Source organism: Sceloporus occidentalis, unplaced genomic scaffold (assembly GCF_023333645.1).
Source record: "Sceloporus occidentalis isolate IW3139 unplaced genomic scaffold, rSceOcc1.0.p SCAF_183, whole genome shotgun sequence".
Taxonomy (NCBI): Eukaryota; Metazoa; Chordata; class Lepidosauria; order Squamata; family Phrynosomatidae; genus Sceloporus; species Sceloporus occidentalis.
The window spans coordinates 1,190,336-1,209,118 of NW_028317163.1; the positions used below are offsets into that span (position 1 = coordinate 1,190,336).

Sequence of the window (18,783 nt, forward strand, 5' to 3'; positions counted from 1 at the left end):
CGTATAAGACATAAAAACACGTTTCCTGCTTTATTTCCATTAACGGCGATCGGATGATTTAGTTTATAGCAAATCAATGAGACGCAATCTATTAGTTTTTCTTCTTGCTTTTCAATACTTTCACATTATAAAGTTATCCCCCCCCCTATTGTATTATCCGGCACGGAGCATCAATCAGTCAAGTAGAAAGGCAAGCAATATCGCCTGATATTTATGAAGGGCTTTCACAGGATGTGAGACAAACTCATTTTAAATCCTTCGCCGCGATATACAGTGACAAGGGTTTCATTGCATTCGCCATTAATAACGGTCGGCAATTTCATTTCGTTTGGGCGCTTTTAAAAACAATAACTCGGGCCATTGGGAGAGCTGCCAATCAAAGCAGAAGAACAAAGCGAGTCTCGTCATCCCTACAGAGGACAGTTCTCAGGAGCGTTTGTCTTTCAGCTCCTTGACTTCAGTGTTCATTATGAAGGGCCATCACGGACAGGTTTCTCCAGCTAGAAGTCTAAGCTGGCCCTGTATAATGTATAGTTTCAAGGATAAAGAAAGGTTTATCTGGTTTGAATATGCATTGTACAGGGCCGGCCAAGCGCTTCCTACAGCAGAAGCTCTTTGAGATTGGACCTTCAAGGAGCTGAAACACAACTATCCTACAAGCTCTCCTGGAGATCTCCCTTTAGTGAATAGTTAGAACCCCCAGTTACCACCTATGGAGAGTTTAATATTGTAACTATAACTAAAGACACCAAAGTGAAAGCGCAGCATCGGAACACAGGTGACGTCTGGTAAACTCCATACTTACGTCGAGTTGCAATCAAAAGCATGAGGTTCTCGACAGCTGCTGGGTAGAAGAAGACAAGTAGCTCTTCAAGTTTGTTGGGTGCTGTTGAGTTGGGGTTGGTCGAGTCACCAACAACCCATCTGAAGAAACACATTTTGAGTGACGGAATGTATAACATGAGGTCAGGGAGGGCTTGGTGGTTGGAGAGGAATAACCCCTATTTGGACTGTCTAGTGTTCTTCTGGACATGAAGGAACTAGGTCTTCCAAGGTGGGACTCGGCTCAGCTTGTCCACCTCTACTTCACTATAACGGGGACTTGGTCCAAGAACCGAGCCCAAGGGGCTCAAACATGGCAGCTTCTTCTAACCAGTATTTTACAGAATCTTAGCAGAAAAAATCCTACGGAACTTATGAAACGGACCCAACCGTAACAGCATCCAAACCTTCGCAATGTTGGGTCCTTCATTGCATCATAAATGAGGTCTACAATCTTTCAGATACCCTATATATATATTTATATACACATTTATTTTTTTATAACTTGTCCCTTTATCCTTTCCGACTGAACCGAAGGAGACGCCGGCGCGGAAGCTTCTGTTAAATCACTTCAAAGCTCGATCTGGTAAGTCACGCAAAAAATAACAAAACGCCGCCAGCCACATCTCCCTTCACCGCGTCGTCTCTCTGTCGTCCGCTCGGCCTCGTAACAGCTTCATTTCCCGGGGGTCCGTCTGTCCACACGCCCAAACACAAACACCTACACGCGTCCTTTTGTCCGTAGCTGTGACAGGCATCGGCGCGATGTATCTTACGTCTGATACATTGAAGCCCAAGGTTACACAGACGCGTTCGACCTCCAAATTCTCCTGCCAAAAACACTACTTTATGTTCGATGTGAAGAATCAGGCGGCAAATTATTTAAAGGGACAGAGAAGTCTTTTATTTCAACGAGCAAAAACAATTAAGAGAAATAGTAAGCATGCATTTTGGTGTAATAAATATCATTTTTGAGAACATTTTATAGCTGTTAGATTCCAAAAGGTATAAAGGTATAATCCACTCATATATTTAAATGCATATCGGAGTCTATTTTACAGTTGGATTTACAGTTCTGTCTCGTTTTCTTTTCTCTCACTGGCTGCCTCCAGTAAAAACAGGAAGTGTACTTAAGTATGCTTCCTGTACATGCACTGTAGCGGGTGATAATGGTCCACAGAGGGTCCAGGAAGGCAGGAATGTATCGGGGTCACATGCCGCGGTAAAACAAAGCTGATCGCTCCGAGTGCGAGCAGCCAGAAAGAAAGCCGTGAGTGAGAGGGTAAGGCAGAGAGGGAGGCAGTATGTATGTTAAGAGTAGGAGTGTATGTGTAAGTGTGTGTTAGTATGAATGTGTATGTGTAAGTGTTTGTGTGTTACCATGAATGTGTGAATGGGTAAATGTGTGAGAGGGACTATGTGTGTAGGTGAGTGTGTAGGTTTGTGTAAATGTGAGAGCGTGTATAAATTTGTATGCCAGCACATATGTGAGATAGACAAGCCACTTGTCTTTAACTGCCCACCAGGCCTGTCTCTGGTCTCCCTGTGACTCTGTGCCTGCCTGTCTCTCTGTGCCGTCTCTGTGTCTGCCCTGCCACTGTCTCTCTGTGCTGTTGTTGTCTCCGTGCCTGCCTGTCTCTGTGCTGTCTCTGTGCTGTCTCTGGTGTCTCTGTGTCCGCCTGTCTCTGCGCTGTTGCTGTCACTGCTCTGTTGCCCTGCTCTAGGCAGCTGCGCGTCACGTGGCGCGGAGGGGGCGGGGTTTCCGCTCAGAGGGCCGAGCAGTGTCTCTCCCTGGGTTTCCCGCCGCCCGCTCGGCCCGCGGTCTGTGCAGGCAGGGAAAGGGCCGCTCGCCCCGCTGTCGGGGTCACCCTGTGTCGGTACACATGGGTCCGGCCGGTGCCCGGCGTCTGTGAGGCCGCATCATGGACAGGAGGGACTTCCTGAAATCCCTGCTGGTGAGTGGCATCCAGAGCCATGCTAGTGTGTACCCAGGGGGCAGGCCTCAGCTGCTGCAGAACCTCCTGGAGTATAATGGTGTCTAGACACGGTATAGAGGGAGCTCAAACAGGACCCAGACAGGTGGGAAACCTGCCTTCAAGTACATTTTACATTGTGCTAGATGTTTTCTAGGTCAACATAACTCAATGTGCCTGTATAATGGTACTCTCAGGTATTACGTTTCTGAGAGGGTGGTAGATAAGTGTAACAGCCTTCCAGCAGAGGTGGTAGAGTTTAATACATTGCCGGGATTTAAGCATGCATGGGGTAGGCAGATGTTAATCCCACTTTTTTATAGATTTCCGTAACATTTTTTTTTACCGGTAGAGCAAACGCAATAAGTGCAGATTGCATCCGATGCGATCGGATTAGTGGGAGTTATAACGGGAGCGAGGCCGGCGGCGTGTTACTGCTGTGCTGAGATCATGAATAAAACAGAACCTGCGCCGCTGCTGCTGCCGCCAAGGGAACAGATTGTTCTCAAAGCTGCCGCTAAATCGCATATTTATTAATCACACGCCGCTGTCCAAAAGTTTGGGGTCACTCCGCTGTTTTCATTGGAAACGAGGAAATTTCTGGCTGTAAGATAATTGCAAAAATGTACAGCTACCGATGGGCAGATCCACCATTCTTTATTTTTTCTGTAGGGTGAATATTTTCACACTTAAATGATATCCGTTAAACAACTCTTTGGTTCTTGAGGGGTTAACACTTGAGTATTTTACAAAAGTTGTAGTTTTCTTTTGCTCTTTTGGGGGGGGAAAGTCCTGTTCCTAACCCTTTGACTTTTGGGTGTAAACGATCGCTCTCTTTATCCCCCTTTCCTGTTCCACGCTGATCTCATATAACATCCAACCCCCCCCCCCCCCATAAGCTCCGAGGATCGGCGTTATTCATCCAGCCGTTAAAGTCAAGACTAGGATGGAAAATTCAGAAAGCTTTCCAGCCGAAGCTCCGAGCGTCAGCGATCCTGTCGCGTGTGAGAGGTTTCTTCCGAGTGACGCCGTCTTCACGCCAAGAATCTGCTAAACCCACGCTTGGCCGAAGAGCTGGAAAATCCGTGTCATGGATTCCCGCCACCGCGTTTCGCGTCCGCCGTCGCCTCTCAACCACGCGGACCGTGCCAGTGAATTGCCGCGCGTTACATTGTAACGAGGAGAAGACCTGCTGGCTTCTGTGGGATGAAACTTTTAACGTCTCAAAAATCTAGAAACAAACGTTCCGCTTCGGAAATCTTATTGTCGCGGACGGGGTCCGATTTATGTGTTTCGGGAATCTCTTAACAGATCGCCTGTCACCTTGGAAAGGGGTCTCGCTGTCCGTGGCTTTTTCTCGGGGGGGGTCTTCAGCTCTGGAGCTGCAGCTTCTCCTCAAGGAAAGAGTTTTATGAATGCGATATGCGTTCTCTGTTGGCGAGACTCACTGTGAGTGAGTGGAGTAGCCCTTGAAGTTTGACTCGCTGTAAGTCATACTGTCCCTTTCAGGGCCTGCCCTGCCGTATCCTAGTATTGTAGGAATAGAATTTTCCGTTCCTCGGGGCGCCCTCCCTCCCTCGGTCTGGGATCCGTATTTCATGTAACATCTGATGATGAAGCGAGATTTCATCTGTATGATGTGACCGCCGCAGGAATACTAATGAACATCTTGTAGATAAAAAATCAATCCATGCGCAACTACCAGCCAGATTAAAAGTGTAATTAACTTATTGATTAATGTCACTACGATCGGGGCCAAGCATTGCGCGACCCCCCCCCCCGCCGCCAACGGTCGCATTAAAATGAAAATGACAAAGTTAACCATCACTATGCTTCACTTTCCTCCTCTTTTTTCCCCCCCCTTCTTTTCTTCTCTTTAATTATTCCCTTACTTTTTTTTCCTGCAGCAAGTTTTCTGATACTTTTCCAAAGTTATAATTGTGCTAATAGTGACACGAGAACCTGGACCATGTTACACGGATGTCCCTCGTGGAATGATCATTCTGTCGCAAACGTTGCTACTTGTGCATTCAGATTTCCAATTTCGTTAATTTGTAGAAATGTCTGAAAACGAGGAAGGGCCCCAAGGAAACAAATGAGAACGAAGCAGGGAGCTCCAAATGTTTCATTCACAATTTTTTCCACTCACGCTCTCTCTCATTCACACTCTCATGCTCTGTGTCTCCCTATCTTCGCCGACCTCCTCCCTGCCCCTGTCTCCTTTCCTGCAGCTTTGCTTCTTTTGCCTCTTCTTGTCCTTCTGTCTTCTTCCTGCTATCTGCTCGGTTAACCAGGCCTCCCGGAGCACTTCCACAAAAGGGCACCTATAGGTGTACCCTCTCCCCTGATTGGAGGAACAGATGAGAAGCTGCCCCCGTAGCTCCGCCTCTTTGTGGAGGTATTCCGTAAAGGCCGGAATAAAGCAGCCATATAGAACGTGCAGAAATGCTCCTCTTTCTCTGCGAAACTGTCTTCGTTATTCTGGCCTCTCGGAGTTCCTCTGCAAAAGTGTGGAGCCACCAGGATAGCCTCTCCCCCAATCCTCCCATCGAGGGAGAGGGTGTGTTGGGAGACTCCGCCCCTTTGCGGAAGTGCTTCTGGAGCGGATAGCAAGAAGAAGAAAGAAGGTAAGGTAAGAGAAGAAATGGAGGCAGGGACATAGAAGTGGTTGACAGAGAAGGTAGGGAGAACGTAAGAGAGTGTGGTGGTAACGTTGAATTTTGTTTCCAAATGAAAAAAGCCCTTTGAATTTCATTGGAAACCGAAAGGGCAGGAAATGAATTCTCCGAATACTCGATATGCTTGTAATTCTCTGACACTGTTGGGTCTTCTGCAGAAGGTCTTCTTCTCCCAAAGTCCTCCCACCCAACTAAATAGGATGATTCCATCACAAGCAGACCCCCGGTGATAATAGATATAAACATTTTTTTTAAATGACTGATAATGTTAAAACTTTGTTTTGTAGGCGGGGGGCACAGCGGGCATGTGCGTGGACCTCATCTTATTTCCACTGGACACGGTCAAAACAAGACTGCAGAGCCCGCTTGGATTTTACAGATCTGGAGGATTCCGAGGTATCTACGCAGGAGTTCCATCCACGGCCGTTGGATCGTTTCCCAACGGTGAGCAGAATCTAGAATCATTCTAACGAGAATGACGAGAGCCTCTATAAAAATCTATACAGTGAAAACATTGTTGAGTTACACAATAATTACAAAGTATCTTCAATTCATTTCTTTCAGCCGCCGCTTTTTTTGTCACTTACGAAACTGTGAAATGTATCCTACACCCTGATCCGTCTTCGTATTGGTCGCCCGTAGCCCACATGGCAGCTGCCTCTATGGGAGAAGTGGTGAGTAAACCTCGGACGTTGATTTAAATTAAATACCTTGAGTGGATACTCCCAACTGACCCCTTTACTTCGTGAAAGGTGTGATGGGCATCACCTACTAGAGGAAAAAATCCCTTATCGGGGGAGGCGAGGAGTAGAGATCAGAAAGAGTTAACATTTCATGGAATCATTAAAAGGATGACCAATATTTGGGCTTCCTATCCCTTTAACCCTTTAGCTGCTACACTCCTTCGGCATACAGAAGGTTAAGCAGATTCACAACAGCTTAGAAGAAAACTCAATAAAATAATAACCAATCCCTATGGGTGCGAATTTGATTAAAACTTTAACGACCTATCGATAAAAACTGTAATTACAACTTTTTTTTATGTCGGCAACGTTGTGTACAGTAAAATCAATGAAATCAGATTCCATATGAGAGCTCATTTGTGTCGTCTATATTAAGCTAGGTTACCGTAGTAAATCTCCCGGACCTTGCTTCGATTGTGTTGAGTTTCATCATAAAATAAATAGCGGTGGAAAAGTTTGAATCTGTTATTAAATAAGAATTGGCGCTCAAAATACAGAGCTGTACCGCCAGGGACCGCGAGGTATGAAATTGTGTTTATATTAAAAAGCCCCCGCAGGAGAGGCGATTTGATTGTTGCGTACGATGGACACAAAGCACGCAAAATCGGGTCGTTTTAAGATTCGCATTGTGTGTGTTCGAAGAACTATATAAAAAAAAACAACATATTTTGGATTCCTGCACTTACGCACACTACAGTGCAAAAGTTTGGGGCCACTTAGTAACATGAAATCCAGCGCAGACGGGGTTAATGTTGTAAATGATTGTAGCTGGAAACAGATAATTTTTAATGGAATATCTTCATAGGCGTACAGAGGCCCTTTATCACTCCCATCACTCCTGTGTGCCTCCCATCACTGGTGTGTGCCTCCCATCACTCCTGTGTTCCTCCCATCACTCCTGTGTGCCTCCCATCACTCCTGTGTTCCTCCCATCACTCCTGTGTTCCTCCCATCACTCCTGTGTTCCTCCCATCACTCCTGTGTTCCTCCCATCACTCCTGTGTGCCTCCCATCACTCCTGTGTGCCTCCCATCACTCCTGTGTGCCTCCCATCACTCCTGTGTGCCTCCCATCACTCCTGTGTTCCTCCCATCACTCCTGTGTTCCTCCCATCACTCCTGTGTGCCTCCCATCACTCCTGTGTGCCTCCCATCACTCCTGTGATCCTCCCATCACTCCTGTGATCCTCCCATCACTCCTGTGTTCCTCCCATCCCTCCTGTGTTCCTCCCATCACTCCTGTGATCCTCCCATCACTCCTGTGATCCTCCCATCACTCCTGTGTTCCAATTGCTAATTGATCGTTAGAAACCCTTTTGCTAATTATGTTACAGCCAGAATTTTCCTTATTTTACATGAAAACAGCTGAGTGACCCCAAACTTTGTAGAGCAGTTGAGTCATATGTGTTAAATTGACCCTGTACAAAGAGATGAGGACAGAGGTTAATTACAAGGGAGATATATTGAGTATGGATTTTTGTAATTGCATTTTTTTTAAGTTTCATTTGATTATGTAATTGTTTACAGATTAAAAAGAGCATATATACTGTATATATAAATATATGTGTGTGTGTGTGTGTGTGTGTATATATATATATATATATATATATATATATATATATAATATATATATATGAGAGAGAGAGATATATGTATCAGATGAAACCCATCTTATCTGTATAACATTTATAAAGGTCTGTTATCTTCCTGATCTGCATGGTTATTCATTCCCTTTATCTCTTCCCAATTGGTAAATTGGTGATTAATTCAGGCAGCCTTCACAATTGTGGAGGGAGGAGAAAAGAGAGAAAAATAAGTACAGGTAATTGATTAGATGCTAAATCTGCTACTTTTGTCACAAATACCAAACTGTCTGATTTATTCCTTAAAAAAAATCTAGAAAATCTGCCAGATTATACATTTCAGTGTAAATTTCTCCGGTTTTAATAATAAAGGCTGAAGGTGTGCGTTTCACGTGTTTCCACTAGGTGGCAGTATTTAACCAGTTATATACATGCTGCGCATGGTTGAGGCCGGAATCGATCCATAGAGATTTTCTGCGTCAGATAACACAATACAGATCGCGTTTACAATCAATACATCTGTTTATTAAAGTTTTGTTTTTCAATCCCATTATTTTTGCCCCACCTTTCTAAGGCTGCTAGTGCCAATCAGCATCCACCAAAGGGGAGAAATTAACCAATAGGGATGGATAATCCAGTTGGGTACAACCGACTTTAATGGATAAAGATTGTCGTGATGGTCAAGGGCAGCTCTACACTTACACATACATACATACCATACATACACACACCTGCTCACTAACACCTTACACATACGTACACATACACACTGTTATAACATACACGTACACATACATACACATGCTCACTCTAACACCTTACACATATATAACTTCATAGATTGCATTTATATTTGTATTATATTAAAACATGGCAGTGCCGTGTTATCAGTCCTGGGAGAGCGGCTGTTCCAAAGTGATCTTGAAACAATGTCAGGTTAACATTAGCACAAGCATTCAGTGCGCACATACTTTCATAAAAAAATAAAAATAAAATAAACGTAAGACTTCTAAGCAACTAATAAAAATTAGAGGGAACATTGGTTACGACCTTTTATTTCTTGTCGCTGATGCCCTGGTGGCACCTAAGAACAAAACATGAGAAATAACAGACTTTGAATATCAAGATTAAAAACCAAAACTCGATATTTAACATTTTGATGTTTAAATGTCACAATCTCTTCCGCCGGAGCAAAGCGTTTCTTTAAATATATATATATGTGTGTCAGGGGACCCGCAGATGACATTATCTCAGTTTAGGTTCCAGAATAGAACTTTGAGGTTTTGTTCCTGCTCAGTGAAAGACGTTCTCCTGATTCAAATGGGGGGGGGGGATCAAAGATAATCTGTAGGAAAATAGATCTTTGGAATATAGACGAAGCTATTACTTTGTAAACCCCTTTCACAGGCTGAAATTGCAGCTCCGTGGAAGTCCAAGAAGCCTTGCTGAGTTCTTAGCACCCCCTCTCGTCAGATAGATTGCGCGAGTGCTTCTTTCTTTTTTTTTTTTATCTAAGAACTCTTTTAAAGTCACACTAAAGTGAAGACGCCGAGTTTCACGAAGCATAAAGCTCTATAAATATTTATGCCGAACTTCAACAATTTCTTATTTTCTTGACACATCGGGGTTACTTGGAATTTTTGACCCCCGCCAGTCGAGAAGCCGGCCGAACGTTACCTTTTATATATAAAAAATGAATAAATAAATAAAAGGACTCCGGATCAGACGCCGTCTCGTTACATTCTTGCTACGGAGGCCGTTTCATTTCTGTTATGGAACCTCCGCACCGTGAACGACGAGGCCGGGGTCATACCCGCGGCAAGGCCATTATATCTCGTTGACGAAGTCATTGGATCGCGGGTCAACAGAGTGCGCAACCAGCTGCTATACATTAATTTTTTCCATTTTCTTAAGGGGCAACGGATTAATATGCAATTATAACGTATAATGAGGAGCTACAACGGGTTTCACCAGGTCCGAGTTTGTTTTTTCTGTTAGTGATTGTACAGCCTGTCCTAATTGTATCAGCTCTCGGTAATTATTCTTGGATAGGAGCTCTGAAAATTCAAGGCACGCTGTCCCTGCCCTCGGGGGGGGGGGGGGGGGGATCAGATGCAACCGATGGACTCCCTCCAAAGCACTGTAGACAGGATCTCATAAGTCGTCCCACCACTGATCATCACCTTGTTTAACTCCCCGAAGGCTGTAAGATCTGCGATGATTAAACATAACGGACCGCACTGTTTTGTTTATTCACTGACCGCGGAATGCAAACTTTCCTTTCATATCTCTTCTTTGTTCGTGTTGAATTAATTCAGGGGAATTCTGTACAAATCACATCTAATCGGCACGTCTTCATAGAAGCCGTTCCACCCGCTCTGCACTCAACTGCTTAATAAAACGTGTTTAGGTTGCTGTTTAATTCTAAAGACTCGGTCAGAACGACGTTCCGATTTTTTTTCATATTTTTTTTTCCCCATTTATTGTTTTTCCTAAACCTGAGCTGTTTATTTGTGAGCACTGAGCCGTTGGATTGTTGCCATACCAGCAGAGAAATGATCCTTCATTGATGTCTTGCTTGGGGCTCCCTATTGGGATGTAAACTCCAAGTCCTTCCTTTAAATGCAGGGTTAATTTAATATAGTCCCCTCTCTAGCCTGCTTCAAGACCCCCATATGGTTAATATCATGCGTATAACTATGTGATTGTTGTTTATCGACAGGTTGCTTGCCTAATTCGGGTGCCCTCCGAGGTTGTGAAGCAGAGGACACAGGTGTCTCCTTCTTATTCCACGTATCAGACGTTGGCTTGGACTCTACGGCAAGAGGTGAGGTCCCATATGATCCCGACTTTCTCGAGCACCTCACCTTACATGAACCCCGCTTGGCATTTCCCAAAATCTGTCAAGATGTTGGAAATAGCACAGACGTTGCGCAGCGTGCGGAGGAAAACCCTTTCTTTTTGTATAGAATTGCAGGGACAGAGACTTTGTGAAGTGGAAGTGAGTGACATTTGTTTTAAGCCGGGCTTAAGAAGCAGACATTTCAAAGCTCTGTTATTCTTCTGCCTGCCCGATGAACCCGATCGTTATAAAGTCCAGGTCGGAATACTTTGTTATTCTTCCTTTAATAAAGTTGAGTTATCATTGAAATATTGGCACAAATGTGCGTTTTTTTTTAAAAATTGAAAATAACTATATAATAAATGACATTAACCTAATTTCCATTGATCTTTTATGGGTATAAACAACACAAACGATCATTAGTTGGGGGACACTGCCAAAAAGCAGCTGCATTGTGCTGTCCATCCTCAAGATACAAAATAGCCGCCTACAGGATACTTTTTTTGGCATTTAAATGGGGCTGCTTGTCTTTTTCATATTCATATTCCATTAAAAATCAGCCATTTCCAGCTACAATAGTCATTTACAACATTAACCCCGTCTGCGCTGGATTTCTGATCCGTCTCATGTTATTTTATTGAATTTCTAAGGGACCCCAAACTTTTGAATGGCAGTGTAACATCAAGTGTTGGGAACTATGGCTGTAGTTTTATAACTGTGATCAAAACCAAAAGGACCGGACCATTTGGCGAGCTGTACGGCCGATTCTTCAGTCCAGTTTGGCATCTGAGCTTCTAAAACCTGCTCTTAGCTCTGATTGGTTCCCTCGTCGGCTTATTTCGTAGACGTTTCACGCTGTCTGCCATGTAATAACTGCTGTTTTTTTATTTTATTTCAGGGGATACGGGGCCTTTACCGCGGATATAAGAGCACGGTGCTACGGGAGGTAACGCAATGTCTTAATTCTCATTATAAACCTATTCGCAAGGTGGATGTTTTATCTGCATGTAGAGAGGTCTTTTTTCCCTCAATATGAGTAACATATTGAAGTTTGAGATCCTGGTGATCCAATTGTTTTAGTTTTTTAAGTTAATTAATTAAAATCAATTGGGGACAGCCCTTTCATATCGTTGAAACTTTCAAGTCTTGGCTGTAGTTGGAAGTTTGAGCATTTTTCCACTGTGTGATGATGATGTCATAGGTGAGGTCAGATTAAAGGTTGCTGTTTGCTCCACCCGCTGACCTGCATTATGGTTACTTAATGGGGGGGGTAATTAAATCAGCTTGTTTGCGCCTCTCCTTTAGCTCTGATGGCATAATAGATGAAGGATTAAGTGACCGGTATCACCCCCCCATACGGCTCCCTCTTGTTATTGGTTACTTTATTTATGGTAAAAAGTCATCCAGAAATCTTTCACCAGGTTTTTTTTTATATACAAAATGTTAATACAATGTTTGATTGTGAATCGTTGGTTTTGTGAAGATCATCTGCGTCATATTATTTAGTTTTCTCCCTTTTTGTATTGGAAGCTGTGTATATAATAATAATAATAATAATCATAATTAGGGCTGCAACTAACGATTATTTTAATAATCAATTAGTTGGCCGATTATTTTTTCGATTAATCGATTAATCGGATTAAAAAAAACAATATGCAAATTTTTTGTTTATTTAAAATAATTTAATGAACTGGATGTTAAAAAACAACTTAAAATTTACATTAACATTCTTATTTTGTTATGATGTAATAAAAAAACAATATTTTCAAAGTACAAGAACCCAAACACAATATTTATGAAACAAAATAACCCCAAACATTCTGAAAAGAGGTGGACTATTACTGTTCAAGAAACTTTGCCCCAGCCCTGGCACTTTGCACCCAGCACTTTGCACCCAGCACTTTGCACCCAGCACTTTGCCCCACCCCTGGCACTTTGCACCCAGCACTTTGCACCCGGCACTTTGCACCCAGCCCTGGCACTTTGCACCCAGCACTCAGCACTTTGCCCCCAGCACTTTGCACCCAGCCCTGGCACTTTGCACCCAGAACTTTGCACCCAGCCCTGGCACTTTGCACCCGGCACTTTGCACCCGGCACTTTGCACCCAGCCCTGGCACTTTGCACCCAGCACTTTGCACTGTGCCCCTGCACCCAGTCTCCAACTCTGCCCTGCACCAGCCCTGCCCCCACACTCACACCCTGCACCCACTCTGCCCTGCACTCACACTCTGCCCTGCACCCAGTCTCCAACTCTGCCCTGCACCCAGTCTCCTGCCCTGCCCCCACACTCACACCCTGCCCTGCATCCCCACCCCCACTCTGCCCTGCACTCAGTCTCCTACCCTGGCCTGCCCCCCCACCCCCACTCTGCCCTGCCCCCCCACCCCCACTCTGCCCTGCATCCCCTGAAACCCCACCCCCACCCCCGCGAATCGCTCTGTGCGAACGGAGCCACACGCAACTAAAAGAAGGCGGAGAGTGCAGAGCGTGTAGCGGAAGCGGGGAACGCTCGCGGAGGTAAGTAAAAGGAGCCGAGTGCTCCAACAACGAATCGATCACTCGATTAATCGATAACGGAAATCGTCGACAACGATTTCCGTTATCGATTATTATCGATTTTATCGATTCGTTGTTTCAGCCCTAATCATAATAATTGCAAAAAAACAGTAATGGTTAACTCATGCATCACAGTCCCAGCAGGCATGTGAGTCGCTCTTCTAGAGCAAGGCTATTTGCCCTTATCTGCACCGCTGTGGGGGTCCCATCAAATAATTGCCACTGAATGTGACAATTCTTAGAACCAATGGCTCAAATAGCTTTATACTATATACCTTCTAGCCACACAAGGATACCTGCTGAATACTGTAGCACATAGACTATTGGTCTTTAAATACTACACTCCGGTCAAAACTTTGGGGTCACTAAGATATTTCCTTAGCAAATTTCTGTCCATTAAAATAATAGGAAATGGATCAGAAATCCAGCGCAGACGGGGTTAATGTTGTAAACAACTATTGTAGCCTGACTTTTAATGGAATCTCTTCATAGGCGTACAGAGGCCCTTTATCACTCCCATCACTCCTGTGTTCCAATGGCCCTTTATCACTCCCATCACTCCTGTGTTCCAATGGCCCTTTATCACTCCCATCACTCCTGTGTTCCAATGGCCCTTTATCACTCCCATCACTCCTGTGTTCCAATGGCCCTTTATCACTCCCATCACTCCTGTGTTCCAATGGCCCTTTATTACTCCCATCACTCCTGTGTTTCAGTGGCCCTTTATCACTCCCATCACTCCAGTGTTCCAATGGCCCTTTATCACTCCCATCACTCCTGTGTTCCAATGGCACGTTGTGTTTGCTGATCCAAGTTTAAGTTTAAAAGGCTAATTGATTACTAGAAAACCCTTTTGCAATTATGTTGCAACCAGAAATGCCCTGGTTTTCCCCAAAACAGCTGAGCGACCCCAAACTTTTGAACAGTATTGTGTATAGACGCCATGTACTTTTATTTCTCGCCGCCTTCGATCTGGACAATCCTGTGGCTTGTTCAAGCTAATCCCGGCTGTTCAAAGCTCCCTCCGCTAGAATACGTTCTGGAATCTTTAGGACGGAGGCATCGTATGAAGCTCTGGAATTAGCCGCGCCATTGCTTTATTCTGTACTTATTTTATGCCTCACTAAACAAATGTCAGTGTTCAGATTTCATCAAAATGCATGCAGCGAAAAAAAAAAAAAAAAAGAAAAGCCAACGAGCCTTTGTGATTCCTTCGAGGGCTTTTGAATAAATGAATAAATTTTGATGCCGTCAAAACCGGATTTTGCATAGCGACAAATAGGTAAAACACACCGCTACAAGACAATGCTATTCTCCTTTAAAATTCGTTTTGACATATGTCAGCCCGGTAATTAATTCCCGCGCCGCTATCAAAGCACAGTTTGTGACCTTCCGGTGATACATTTGTTTCCTGAAAATGGCAGAACTTTGTTGGAAATTTAATTGGGGTCTTTTCCATTATGTGGATTCATAATAGAACCTTCAAAACTGATTTCAGATGAAATATTGTTTATTTTAGAGGAGACTTCGATGGAGAAAAGAGCAATTATGTATCCGGGGATGAGGATTCGTTTTAGTTTGAAATAAAATAGAAATTTGCCTGTTTTTTGAACTTATGTTTTCCATTTTTCTTAAGTAGTTTTATTTGTGCAGAACATAGTAAGACATTATGCAAAAGGGTTAACTTTTAACGCATTGTATCCAGAAAGCATACGGTACACGAGATAAAGTCCATGTCTCGTACACGTTATAAAACATTTGATCTATACATTATGGAAACCAGATTGATTGACGTTCTCATCATTTTTGGTGAGGATGTCCTTAAGGACACGATGATCCTTAAAAAAAAAAAACATTCTAAAAGTTAGGTATTTATAACATTTTATCTATATTTATTTTGGAATGAGATATATAATAGGTCAGGATAAGGATCCCCAATTTTGAGCTGGTATCGCCTGACGGGCAAAACACGACACAAGAACGTAGCGCAGAAGAACGTGGACAAAAAACGTAGTCCAGGCAAACCAAGGTTGTGTATATACCGGAGCAGGACTCAAGACAATGTGGGTAAGGCAGGAACGAAGTCAAGGTCAAGCAGACGTCTGCTACACAGTTCATGATCCAATGGAAACAATAGCATAAGATCACTCATGGTCGAGGCAAGGAACCGGAAACCGATGTAGGACTCGGCACAAGGCAATAGCAAGGAATCGGACCCAGGGACTAAAGATCGCTCTTGCATGGGCAAGTGCTTCAATGCATAGGGCTTAGGTAAAAAATGCACACCCAGAAATTAAAACGTATCTTCTCCTTTAAATCTTCGCCGAGTAGCAGGCACAAGCTGCCGGTGGCCACCCACGACAGCCAGAGGAGAAGAGGACTCCCTGCTGTGTAATGGCATGGCGGGGCATGGTAGTAACAACCCTGCAAGGAACATAGAGACCAGGGTACCCACCGCGAGTGGGACCGGAGCGTGCGGGGACCGGGGGGGGGGGGGGCGGTCATAACGGTAATACTGATATAAAACATCTTATTAACCAGATTTAAACTTTTGGCTCATAAAAACAAACCAACGTAAGGTAGCCGGAGCCGTAAAGGAACATATTGGCAACAGATTTATGATAAGCAGTTTCTGGTTTTGGATACGAGCGTTTCTGATCAAAAAAACCCCCATCTGTCAGAATTCCATTGTTCCGGCTCCATGGGAAGTATAAGTTATGTTTGGAATTTTTCCATTAAACGAATGTTGTTAGCTTTAAGCAGATGTCTTAAATAGACACTATTATTAATGGGAAATTTTACACGGGGCGAAATCAAGCTCCTTGTCTAATCAGAGTATTTCTTTAACTCTTCGAATAATAAGCGATTCCGATATATACCTTTATGTAAAAGGAGGACGGATAATCTTTCCCACAGTACAAAGAAGTGAATTAAAAAAAGAGAGATTTTATTAGCTTAGACCTCAAAAAGCCACCTGTCTGTTTTCTTTCAATAAAACATTGTTTTTCGCTCATGCGGCTTATTTCGTAAAATGGATTAACTGCCTAAGGCTGGGTCAGATATCACCAACTGGTAAAGGACATTTTTTTAATGTTCCCAGTAGATTCTGGACTTTTTTTTTTTCCCCTTCCACGAGATGAAACAATGTATCTCCAAACATAATATGGACAGCAGTGCAAAGTCCACCGATATGTTGTTTTTACTGACGCTACCAACGTCCCGAGTGGAAAGAATTTGCCTTCATCTGACTTGATGAAAATAAGGTCCTCGAGGATTATCCTCAGATCGTTTGTTAGAAATAAAACGAGAAGCCATCTTTGGTTCAAATAAACGGCCGCACATTCCTTCTGATCTGTTCCTTTAGAAAGGGGCTTAGTCATCTTGAGGCTCTCCTTACCTCGATTAACTACATCTATCATGAACTGGTGGAAGGCTCATGAAAACCGTAGGTCATGAGCTGAGAGAACATGGAAGTTGACCTCAGAGTCCAAGTTTAGAACCTTCATGAAGGATAAGGGCAAGTACTAAAGGAAAGTACTCAGAGGTTGGGCAGACTGGATGGGCCTACTGGTTCTTATCTGACTTCACTTTCTATGTTTCTATGTTTTATTTGGTCAATTCTGTATTGAACCAAGTGGCTTTAAGGCCAGGATAGCCGTGGGTCAAGGTAGGCAGTAGAGATGACCAGGCGAGGAGTCAACGAGACGTACAGAGTTTAGAGGAGACTGGACAGAGGTCAGTATAATTGGCACAGGTTTAGAACAATGAAACTAGCCAAAGGTCAGGGTGGGGGGCACAGGGTTGCAATAGTGAGATGTAGATAGATTAGCAAAAGCGGTCTGGAACATTGAAACATTGTAAGACACTACTCAATGCATTTTAAAAAGCAAATTTCTGATGTAATATTGTTTATAATTCTTGTTTTCTGTTAATTTATAGCACTGACCCTGATCTAGTAGAATAGGTTGATTAGTGACAGAAGCTGTGACGGGGGCCACCAACATTCCTAGTAACGGATAGCAGGGTCTTGTTAGAAAAAGTCCATCCCTATCGGATCTTTTGCTTTGTAAATACAAAAAAACCCAATAACTTCTGTTTATAGAAAATATTTAATCTCGTGTACATACGCGCTTTCCCTATTTATTTGTTTTCACAAACAACGTCGGGTATTTTAAGGACTAAATATCGCAAGCGGATTTATTTCGGAAAACTATTTGCATTCGCTGATGGAAGCCGTCCTTTGTCATGGAGCGCCTTTCTGTTGTTTGAGGTCCGCGTATCCCCGCGTTGCATTAAACAGCTGCCGTTGGCAGGTTATATAAATTAAGGTGTTCGTACGGTGACATATTTTAAAATGTCAGCCCACTTAACGTGACGGCCAAGTCCTGCGTTATCTCTTTCTGATAGGCTGGTTGTCAGCTCCAAAATCTTTGCACGTAATCCGTTTAATAACAATCCACTTCTCGATTTTGTTCCGTGACTCAGGTGTTTAGATTCTTGGCAAAGCCGAGAGGACAGATGAGGTCATCGATACAAGAGGCTCATTGTTAGCAAGACACAGCCCCAGCGCACACCTTACAAATATATCTTACTGTACCTAAAGGGAGATGATACGGGTAACAGGAGGTTTGTCTTAATCATGTTGTTGCCATTTTTTATATATATATTTATACACTAGGGAAGTACCCCCCCCCCAAAAAAAAACCCCCCCACAAAAGCAGCATATTTTAAACATTGTTACCAATGGCTGAATTTTTTGTATGCAATAAAAGCCAAAGGCATTATGGAATAAGTCTGTAATCTAAAATGTGCTGGTTAGATTGAATGGAAGAAAGTTTTACTTTACTAAAAGGGTGGTAGATAAGTGGAACAGCCTCCCAGCAGAGGTGGTAGAGGGTAATACAGTGAGGGGATTTAAACATGCATGGGATCGGCATAGGGCTCCTGAATCTAAGACGAGACCAGTGACTGAGATTAAGATAACACTGAGACTAGATGGGCCGATCGGGGCCGATCTGTCGTCAGATTCTAAGTTACTGCTCTCTATGCCTTTTCTGACCGTGCGCAGACTCCTTTAACAAAATACTTTTCTGGTTTCTTGTTGATCGAAAGTTGTGTTTTTCTTAGCGAAAAAAGTTTTCAAGATACGCGTGGGAACTACAGATTTACGCAAGTGATTTGCAGTCTTGGTCTGAAAAGTACTCCGCACCGGCTGCGTAAGCCTCATGGATCAATCAAAATGTCCTATTAGTTTCCGTGGATATTAATTCATGTATTTGGCCCAAAGTGCGATATGTTTTTCCTTAGCGTTCGGTGAACGGGGAACTTGGACCTCGGGGTAAATAATATTTCGGCAGCGTGGAAAGTCTCCTTACCCCGGAAACGTAAACTCAATCTCTCACTGGGGGGATTTCTTTTCCCCTCCAGCTGCACCGGTTTCTAACGTGCCGTTGTTTTTCTGCAATGGTGACAGATTCCTTTTCCGAATCCCGACAAAGGTTACAAATGTTTGCACAGAAAATATCAAACTCTGGCAGGAATGTAGTTGAAAGTTCGTTTTATAAACATGTGCAACTTTCATGCAA

The 18,783-nt window shown here is 43.5% G+C and overlaps 1 protein-coding gene across 1 annotated transcript in view; it reads left to right on the plus strand.

The window, feature by feature from the left end:
• Nucleotides 1-2,744: 2,744 nt before the first annotated feature.
• The window catches only part of LOC149278706 (mitochondrial S-adenosylmethionine carrier protein-like), a 40,941-nt gene continuing 24,902 nt past the window's right edge, over nucleotides 2,745-18,783 (plus strand). The window contains exons 1-5 of the mRNA XM_089501865.1: nucleotides 2,745-2,777; nucleotides 5,761-5,917; nucleotides 6,038-6,147; nucleotides 10,521-10,625; nucleotides 11,539-11,586. Of these exons, the coding sequence (XP_089357991.1) occupies nucleotides 2,745-2,777; nucleotides 5,761-5,917; nucleotides 6,038-6,147; nucleotides 10,521-10,625; nucleotides 11,539-11,586 (453 nt within the window). The remainder of the gene's footprint in view (nucleotides 2,778-5,760; nucleotides 5,918-6,037; nucleotides 6,148-10,520; nucleotides 10,626-11,538; nucleotides 11,587-18,783) is intronic.